Consider the following 10,538-nt stretch of genomic DNA (forward strand, 5'->3'; position numbering starts at 1 on the left):
ACAAAAACGAATAAAAACTGCACACACTGCGCAAATCTTTTCATACTTGGCACACGAAAGGGAGGGAAAAAGTTGTTAAATCACTTATTCATGAATAAATATTTGAGTTCACCCCCACCCACACTCCCCCACCCCCAACCCCCAACCCCAAACCCCACCCCCTCCCTCTAACCCCTACCACTAGTTCACCTCCACTGCGAGGAAAGGTATTGGCTTGTTGTTCAACTCCACAGCAGAAGTTTCTGCTCTCTCTGAGGAGCGGGACATGTCCGTTGTGAGGGGAACTAAAGCAAAGATGGCAGGCCAGAAAGAGGAGTGTGAAGGGAAGGAAGATCGGGTTCATCTGAGACGCAGCATTAGTCTGGTGCCTGCAGTCTCCTTCATCATGGGCACCATGATTGGCAGCGGGATCTTCATCGCTCCCAAAGGAGTGCACATCAATACAGGCAGTGTGGGACTCTCCCTAGTGGTCTGGGCGCTCTGTGGACTCCTCTCCACATTTGGTATGTTTCTAAACCTTTTTATAGCAGTTAGATGTTTAATAATACATTACTGTTCAAAACAATATACACAATGAAGAGAACCTCTAAATGTTTTCTAATTATTGCACCTCAGAAAATAATAGTGCTTAACACCATATTATAACATACTAACTACAATATACTTTCTTTCATTCAGTTTTGATACTATCCAATACATTTAGTTGAGTTAGGAGACTGGTGATGTATCATTTTTTGTATCACAGTGTGCCTTTCATCCCAGAGCTTTCAAAATGTGACACACAAAATGTTCTAGTCGTTATCTTTGTGATTACAAACAGAAAATAAGAGGTTTAGTCTCAAAGACACGGAAATTTGATATCTGAGATGGAAATATTGTTGAAATATTACCTTTTTTAGTAGGTTATAGCATCTTCTTAAACGTTGTACAACTAACCCAGATTGTGGTAGCCTTTAAACATTTTACTTTCCCATGTTACAACCCTCAGCGGACTCCTGAAAGGCTGTAACATAATAAAATGAGGGGGGGAGGGGGGAATGAAAAGTCTCCACTGTTACTCCATAACTTCTTTAACAGCTAAATATTCTTCATATAAAATAAAATCATATAAAAGACTGTAGTCAGTGTCTGATACAAAGGATTTGAGATGGAATGAGGTGTTTTCATATATTTAAAAGTTGTTGCCAACCTTTAGTAACACACACACACACACACACACACACACACACACACACAAACTGTACACCAATGTACTACTGTGTTACAGAAATTGTTCTATGGTTGTGATGATAGCCTCATGTTATGTCCTACCCATGTAAGTTACAGTACGTTCTGGGACGTAAAGAAATTCAATTGTTGGTTAAGAGTTTTGACAGTGTTAGCAATGATGAATGCAGGTTGAAATTAAACACAGGGTTGAAATAATAATAATAATAATAATAATAATAATAATAATAATAATAATAATAACAACAACAACAATAATTTTTAATAATAATAAGGAGAAATAATTTTTGCTTGTATTTTCTCACTTGTAAGTCGCTTTGGTTAAAAGCGTCTGCTAAATGAATAAATGTAAATGTAAATGTAATAATAATAATAATAATAATAATAATAATAAAAGGCAAAAACCATAAAGCACACAAAATAGAGAAAGATAGCCGGATGCATGTACAGTGAAAGAGGGTTGAACCTGACAGAATTAGAAAATCTGTCCACTGAGTCTGGTAGTGTGTCATAGAAGAGTAGTAAATCAAAATCCAAAGCATCAGCAACTGAATTTGAATAAAGTTTGGAAAATACTGACACACAGGGTGTACTCTGAAAATAGTTTAGATAATAGTTCATGTTCAGCTGTTAACTGAATCGAGTATCATGGATTGTTAAATGTATTTTAATAGATAATACACACAGTATAGTTCAGTTAAGCAGTATTTTTTTTTGTCACGTTAGCTTTGGCTAACACTGTTGATCAATTTATGAACATGTTTTTTTTTCTTCTTTGATGAACTTTTGTTATTACTGATATTCAGTATGTGTAAAAGATGTTGTGATCCATACACAAGTCTACATCCCTCTGCTTTCCTGGAGTTTTCCCAGGAATTAGGCTTAATAAAATAAATGTTAAAAAAATAAATAATAATAAATCTTTTTAAATCCATTCACAACTGCTTGTGAGCAGGGTAGAGCTGCAATGAGTTTGTAATACGGCTTTCCCCCAAGTCTGCTGGGGAAACACAAACCTGTTTGGTAGGCACTTGGAACACTTCCTTTTGTTAACTGGATAAATTCTCTGTTTGTTTTAACTCTGATCTAATCAAAACACTGAATCCTTCCTTGTCTTGTCTTGTCTTGTGTTTCCTTGAATTCAGGTGCCTTGTGCTATGCTGAGTTGGGGACCAGTTTCAAAAAGTCTGGTGGCCATTACACATATTTACTTGAGACCCTTGGGCCACTTCCTGCTTTCCTGAGGCTTTGGTCTGAATTCATTTTCATCAGGTCAGGTTGTGTCTGTTTGCATTCTAAATCATAGTGACTTTTAAAAAAATTTTTAAAAAGCCTATGAAATGGACCGAGATGCCAGGATTTGATTCTGGATGTTGTGAAATAGGAACTCAATAAGAGATCATGCCAGAGAGCATGAGTGATTTCCACAACAGCCAATTGCTGTTGTCCGTGATACAGTACTGATGCTAAAAAATGGTTTTTGCTTTAATGGGCACTGACACATTTTATTTCATTAATGCCTTGTTGATTTAGTACGTATGCAGACTCACTGTTAATGGATGACATAAAAAGGTTTTTGTGTCACTCCAGCATCCCTTGTCACTTTTCTCTTTGCAGACCTGCAGTGACTGGGTATATTGCACTGGCTTTTGGACACTATGTCATAGAACCTTTTTTCACGCCATGCCAAGCTCCTCTACTATTAATCAAAGTGGCCAGTTTTCTTGGATTGAGTAAGTGAAATGTGTACACAAATTAATTTTTGACTAACCGAACAGCACAGTGTTGCAGTGCGTAGCTTTGACACTCCAGAGTTCTTCCCATATCCATGTGGGTTACCTCTGGCTTCGTCTGGTTTCTTCCTACCTCCCAAAAGCATGCTGGTAGACAGACTGGGTACACTAAATTACCCCTAGGTGTGAATGTGTGTGTGTGGGTGTGTGCATGGTACTGTGTGATGAACAAGAGTTCCATCCAGGGTGTATGCTCCGGATCCACCTCAACCGTGAACAAAGCCATTTCTGAAGAGGAAAAACATCTACTCCAGCGGTTACCAACCTTCCTGCAGGTTTCATCTCCAACCAAAATCGAACACACGTGTTTTAGTTGATCGAGAACGTCTTAAAGCGATGATTAGATAGTCAGGTGGGCACCATTATGGTTGGAGCTAAAGTTTTCAGGAAGGTAGATCTCCAGGAACAGGGTCGATGACCACTGATCTAACCTATAATAAGCAGTGACATATTATACTGATTTCTAACTTGAAATCATTTTCTGCTGTTTCAGCACTTTTGGTGGCAGTGAACTGCTGGAGTGTATCACTGTCCTCTCGTACACAGGTCATCCTCTTGATCATTAAGCTCCTTAGTCTGGTTCTGATCATTGTCCCAGGAATTGTGGCTCTGGCCAAAGGTAGCAAAGATTTGATACTTGAATTTTATTATTATTATTATTAATGTGTGATCCAGCGATAGTGAGCGAAAAACTTTGTTTGTAACTCCCTCTTCAGGCCAAACCGAAAACTTCCAGAATGGTTTTAACTTCGAGGCGCTCACACTGACAAAGCTGCCTTTAGCCTTCTACGCGGGACTTTATGCCTATTCTGGATGGTGGGTAATAACCTTTTTTCCCCCAGAATATTACAAATAAATCTGAATCACAGCTCATTTTATAGTTGCCTGATTTTAGAGACTAAACATAATCCAACAAAAAGCCCACGTCTTTGCATTTCTCTCAGTACGAGAACCAGAGAGCAGCAGGTCATCATGGACACACAGGTCTATCCATTTATAACTACACAGTGCTCTGTGACATCTTGTTTGTCTTTGCTTTCAGGTTTTCATTAAACTTTGTGACAGAGGAGGTTATCAATCCAAAAAGGTATGGAAAACGGGGAGGATCCGATTGAATTTCCATGTCAGTTCTTACCCTTGTAATTAGACTTGTTTCTTGTATTTGCCAGAAACATTCCATTGGCCATCATTTTGTCCATGATCACAGTTACTACATTATACGTGCTGGTGAATGTAGCGTATTATACTATGATGACCGAAAACGAGCTGCTGATATCCGATGCCGTAGCAGTGGTCGGTATTATTCGAATTTCTATGTTCACAATGTCAAGAGGTGCAGTGTTTTTTTTTTTAATTGGAAAATGTCAAATCGTTCTCAGTCAGTTTCTTTTTCTGTACGGCACACAGACTTTCGCCAGCAAAGCTCTGCCCAGGATGGCATCACTGGTGCCCATACTGGTGGCCATGTCCTGTCTTGGGACCATGAACGCAGGGATCTTTTCAGTACCGAGGTATAAAGTCTGTTAGAAGTAAACGTAAATACTTCATCATGTCTAGATCAATTTCCTCATATTTTAATTACACAATTTATTTGATTGTGTGTGTGTGTGTGTGTGTGTGTGTGTGTGTGTGTGTGTAGAATGTTATTTGTGGCTGCCAGAGAGGGACAATGGCCAACCCTGTTTTCCATGATACACATACGAAGAAAGACACCAATGCCTGCTGTACTATTGCTGGTAATGTACTGTAATGTATTACTGGTTGCCTCTATTGAGCAAAATACATTTCATATAATATGTGCAGTTGCTCATTTTACTGTCATTCATTCATTCTTGATCATCTATTCATTTTATACCACAGTGCTGTTGAATGCTCAGTTCTGATTGGCCCATTCTCTATAGCACTCATCCTAATACATTATCACTTCTATACTAACAACTTTCACAGGGACTTGTACAGAGGACACACCACATAAACAAATTAAAAAATAATAATGATAAAATGTGTGAATTTTTGAGGGGTTTTTTTTTGTGAGGAGATTTTATTTAGCACTTTTGGAAGGAGACACCAGTGTCAGAGCTTTGTAACAGTCAGAGATAAAGCTGTAAATTTTACAACATTGTCTTAATAACTTAATAAGAGTGAAACAATGAGACACTGGTTCGAGAACAACTGTTTATGTAAGGAATAACACACAATAGACTGTGCTGTTAAATGTCATTAAAATCACCGTGAAGTGCCTTGAAACGTGTAGTGTTATTTGACGTGTTGACGTAACTTCCACTGAAACAGGAAGTCGGGGTGGGGCATATCGATTGCCCCCCCCCCCTTTTTAAATAGCCAATAGTATTTAGCTTACTTCACAGACCAGGCTAAGCCGTACTTGACAGTTAGTAGCATGGATGCAAGCCAGAGCAGTAATAATGTTAATAATAATAATAATAATAATAATAATAATAACAACAACAACAACCAAAGACATGTTTTTGACCTGTGCTTTTTCATATGATTTCTCTTGCTCAACAACGGCAACTTCGGCTGTGTGATTTATTATAATGTTGGGGCGGGAAAATCTTGCAGAATGATGTCATCAAAATTGTTGATCCGTATTGTTGGTGGAAAGAGACTGTACATTTTGAATGCGTATATCTTCTAAATGCAAATTTTGTCATTGTTTTGGCACACACTAGCTTTTAGATAAACTTAAGGCTGATGTATTCATTGTAAAAGCCACAAAACTTCGATTTTGATTTCATGGGGACTTTAATGCACATCTGTAGATTTGTTGTGGGTTTTTTTTTTTGGGGGGGGGGGGTATTTTTGTATAACAGCACAGTCTGCGTTAGTTTTCTTATACCACAGTGATTACAATGTATAATTAATTACTGAACTGCACATTTTAATGGTTTAGAGTTAGGTTTAATGTGGTGGAAAGTCCAAGAGACAAGTTAGTTCCTGTTCTCACTTACATTGTACACAAAATCTGTTTTTAATTACTTTTATTATTGGTCCCTGAGTCTGAGCTGTTCCTATAAAAAAAACAATAAAGTATACGAACAAGCACATTAATATACAATAGCCATGCTGTTAAACAAATAACACACACCTTCTGACCAATCAGATACGAGTATTTATCCATGCTGCAGTATAAAGCTGTTATACAGTACATTCAGTAAGTGATAACTGGAACAATCCATAACATTTAATGTAACTATGAATGGATAAAACGTATGTTGTTCTTTCATAAATGAAAAATCGCAATCATGGGCGAATTGCAGTGGTGTAAGAGGAATATTTCATGACATGCAGTTACTGGAAAACAATCAACATCGGGGTAGGAACAGTAACTCTGCTTGACATCAGGCCGTGTCACGTAAGCTCATCGCTGATTGTTTTCCTATAACAGCACGTCCCGATGTGTTGTACTCATTAGTGACCGTCTCGGTTGTTATTCTTACAGTGCCCTCTAGTGGTTATCATGTTGGCAAGAGGAGACATTTATCAACTGATCAACTTTGCTTCTTTCTCGCGCTGGTTCTTCATCGCCCTGGTTACACTGGGGCTTCTCGTCCATCGCTATCGATTCCCAGACCATCCACGAACATTTAAGGTTTATATCTCTAATGAACTTAATTTTATTTTTCATCTCAGCTATTAATTAAATTTTTTATCATTTTAATAGCCAAAAACTATTACTTTTGTTTGACTTGATCTTTTTTTAAATATGTGAACCTAGGTTCCTCTGGCTGTTCCTGTGATCTTCACGGTGGTGTGTTTCTTTATCGTGGGTCTGTCTCTGTATTCAGACCCCTGGAACACAGGTTGCAGTTTTGCTGTTACTTTCACTGGAATCCCAGTGTACTACCTGACCATAAAGCACTCGTATATACCAAACCGTTGGAGAAAAACCATCAGTGAGTTATGCCTTTCCTTTTCTCTTTCCTTTCCTTTCACTCATTCATTTCCAGTAAACGCTTTATCCTGGTCAGGGTCACAGTGGATGCCCTGGAATACACCCCGGCTGGGACACCTGTCAATCACAGAGGACGTTCCACACACACGCACACCATTCACACACTCTCATTTAAATCTAAGCGCAATTTTATTTGCGTCTGTGTTATAAATAGGGAAGTTTTCATATACTATTAATATTTCGCTATTACCATTACCTTTTCAACTAGTCTTTGGTGATGTATGTAATAAACACTAATGTTTGTTTCTTCTCTTGCTCTGTTCAGATTACTACACTAACCAACTTCAGATCTTGTTGGAGGTGGTACAGCAAGAAGTTCAGACCTACTGAAGGAGCCAAACATTACACTAAGGGGCGGGCGCTAAACACAGACACCCTAAAATTATCAACAAACCATCCAACAACCTCTCAACTGACTGCCATGAACAAGTTTAAGAGGTTTAGTCTGAAAGACATGGAAATTTGATATCTGAGATGGAAATATTGTGAAATATTACCTTTTTTTAAGTAGGTTATAGCATCTTCTCAAACGTTGTACAACTAACCCAGACTGTGGTAGCCATTAAACATTTTACTTTCCCATGTTGCAATCCTCAGCAGACTCCTGAAAGGCTGTAACACAATAAAATGAGGGGGGGAGGGGGGAATGAAAAGTCTCGACTGTGATCTGGTTAATCCATAACTTCTTTAACAGCTAAATATCCTTTATATAAAATAAAATCATATAAAACACTGTAGTTAGTGTCTGATACAAAGGATTTGAGATGGAATGAGGTGTTTTCATCATTTAAAAGTTGTTGCCAACCTTTAGTAACACACACACACACACACACACACACACTCACACACAAAACAGATGACTATGGAAACTGTACACCAATGTACTACTGTGTTACAGAAATTGTTCTATGGTTGTGATGATAGCCTCATGTTATGTCCTACATTCTGGGACGTAAAGAAATTCAGTTGTTGGTTAAGAGTTTTGACAGTGTTAGCAATGATGAATGCAGGTTGAAATTAAACACAGGGTTGCAGTAATAATAATAATAATAATAATAATAATAATAATAATAAAAAGGCAAAAACCATAAAGCACACAGAATAGAGAATAATAGCTGGATGCATGCACAGTGAAAGAGGGTTGAACCTGACAGAATTATAAAATCTGTCCACTGAGTCTGGTAGTGTGTCACAGAAGAGTAGTAAATCAAAATCCAAAGCATCAGCAACTGAATTTGAATAAAGTTTAGAAAATACTGCCATCTGAGCGGTCCTGTAGCCCTCGATAGCTACTTTCACTTCTATTATGTGCAAATAATAAAGCAACCTGTGACGATACGGCCAGCAGATGGCACTGTGGCTCGTCTTCGGATGAGTCACATAACTTTGTTTTGGTTCACTCGCTTCCGGCTTGTGCGTTAGCGCTAGTTATTCTGATTTGTCACAGGTGATTGCGTTTTGAGTTGATTATACTTTGTATTTAAACGCCTGAGTTATTGAGCACGGGGCTCAGTATTATTAGTTGTAAGATTTGTATTGTTGATATCGTTTGTTTTCATGCCGGGAAGGATATTGTTTTGCCACGTTTGCCTGTGAAGACTGGATTACTTTGGTTTTGTGTCTTTAAGTTTAATAAAGAGTTTGATCTCCGCCTGCATCCGCCTCCTGTCTACGTAACGTTCCACAACCCTAATTTTAGTTTACAACATGTCGAAGGTTTAGTTTGTAAACTGTATTAAGGTCTCATAGTGGCCTTAAAGAGGAACCGGTTAGCTACTTACCCATCTATACACAGATGTAGCCAAATCCTGAAGAACTTTAACTTCTTGTTACTTGTAAACGAAAGCAAATAGGGTCCACGTTATAGCATTCCATTTTTTTTATTAACACCACACTTAAGTTACAGCATATAAGCCAGTTTCTTCTTACGTTATAATTAAAAACAAATGTTTACTTCAGTGATATTGCATGCAATATTACCGTCAACATAGCTCTAAAAATAAAATCTATTTTTAACACTGCATGAAAATTAATGACTTGCAGTAGGATATCTTACAACCTTTAAATATCTAGAGGAACAGAACGTGACATTCAGATATTAAATTATTGCAGGAGGGGAGTGGGTGAACAGGAATAACTATAATCTAGAAGTGCCAAACAAGCCAAAGCCAATAGATCAATATTCAGTATGAGCTATTTACAGTATATATTTAATAAAGACAATAAAGGAAATAAAAGAAGATAAACAGCACGGGGAAAAGGAACCTGAGTGTTGCCAAATAAAACCCAGATCAAAACCAAACAAGTTTTGATATGTCTTACCTGCCCTCTTACCCAAACAAACGAACATGGAGTTTTATTGAACACACGGCACCGGTACAACAGATAACAGGTAGTGAGTTCATACATTCACACAGTAGATTTCAATAAACCAGTGATCACAACCAAGGATATGGATAACCAAAACAAAACACACACACGCACTCTTCACATCTCTCGACCTAAGCAGGCCTGGTGGTTTTTAAACATCTGGACAGCGGCAGATTGGGCGAGGTAGAAGATGCCCTAATGATGATTGGCAGATGACATCCAATCAACAGCGACCTGCGAGTGGAATAGTGGAGTGAGAGAAATAGATTGAAGCAGAGGAACAAACACCGAAAAAATAAATAAATAAACACAACGAAATGAAACCCCAAAACAAACATGGAACGTAACAGGATACATTACCATCAATATGCCAGATATCAGTTGGCAACACTTCACACCAACATTTCTCTAATGGGTCTACAAAGCAACAGTGTATATACAGTATATCAAATTTATTCAGCTTGAGTATAATATCTGTTTTCCCTCTAATAATAATCCCCCCCCCACCCCAAAAAATGTGCATACACAATTACAAAAAGATGGACAATAGATTTGTTTTCTATTTAATAAAATCACAGGAATAATCATTATCTAAACAAAATCTCTCTAATACACTTTTAGCTGGATATATGTGAGCTCATAAATTTACACACCCCTTGCAGAATCTGCAAAATATTAATAACTCAAAAACAAAAGAGGAATCATTAAAATTGCTTTTAGTTTGTTATTTAGTTCTGCCCTGAATAAGCTATTTCACATAACAGATGTTTACATATAGTCCACAAGACAATATTAACTGAATTTACAAAAATGAACTGGTTCAAAAGTCTACAAACTGTAACAAAGAATAGGCCAATATTTATTAAGTTAGCTGTACTCGAAGCAATCAGTTTTTAAACTTATATGGCTTAGAGCAATTGGTTTCCTTAATTTACTTGAGTAAACCGAACATGTTCGGTTTTACAGAGTATCTACATTTGCATCCACCTTCACCTCCCAGTCATGACACGCTGCAGTCCCTCTGCCTTTTAGTTATGGCTGAAGGAACAAAAGGGGCTTGTTGTACTTCTACAATGAACATCAAAGCAGAGAGTCAGAAAGGAGAAGAGAAACGAATAAAAACTGCACACACTGCGCAAATGTTTTCATACTTGGCACACGAAAGGGAGGGAAAA

General features: G+C 37.7%; 1 protein-coding gene across 1 annotated transcript; it reads left to right on the forward strand.

The window, feature by feature from the left end:
• The first annotated feature begins 225 nt into the window (after positions 1–225).
• On the forward strand, positions 226–8,648 carry si:ch73-352p4.8 (cystine/glutamate transporter). Its single transcript, XM_053650101.1, has 12 exons — positions 226–503; positions 2,373–2,499; positions 2,845–2,960; positions 3,514–3,639; positions 3,737–3,836; positions 4,063–4,107; positions 4,190–4,313; positions 4,428–4,531; positions 4,660–4,756; positions 6,481–6,630; positions 6,757–6,934; positions 7,259–8,648. Exons 1-12 carry the CDS (start codon positions 266–268, stop codon positions 7,321–7,323), a joined length of 1,470 nt encoding a protein of 489 aa, XP_053506076.1. The 5' UTR covers positions 226–265; the 3' UTR covers positions 7,324–8,648.
• The last annotated feature ends 1,890 nt before the right edge of the window (positions 8,649–10,538 follow it).

The sequence above is a fragment of the Ictalurus furcatus genome, chromosome 19 (genome assembly GCF_023375685.1).
Source record: "Ictalurus furcatus strain D&B chromosome 19, Billie_1.0, whole genome shotgun sequence".
In the NCBI taxonomy this organism is placed as follows: Eukaryota; Metazoa; Chordata; class Actinopteri; order Siluriformes; family Ictaluridae; genus Ictalurus; species Ictalurus furcatus.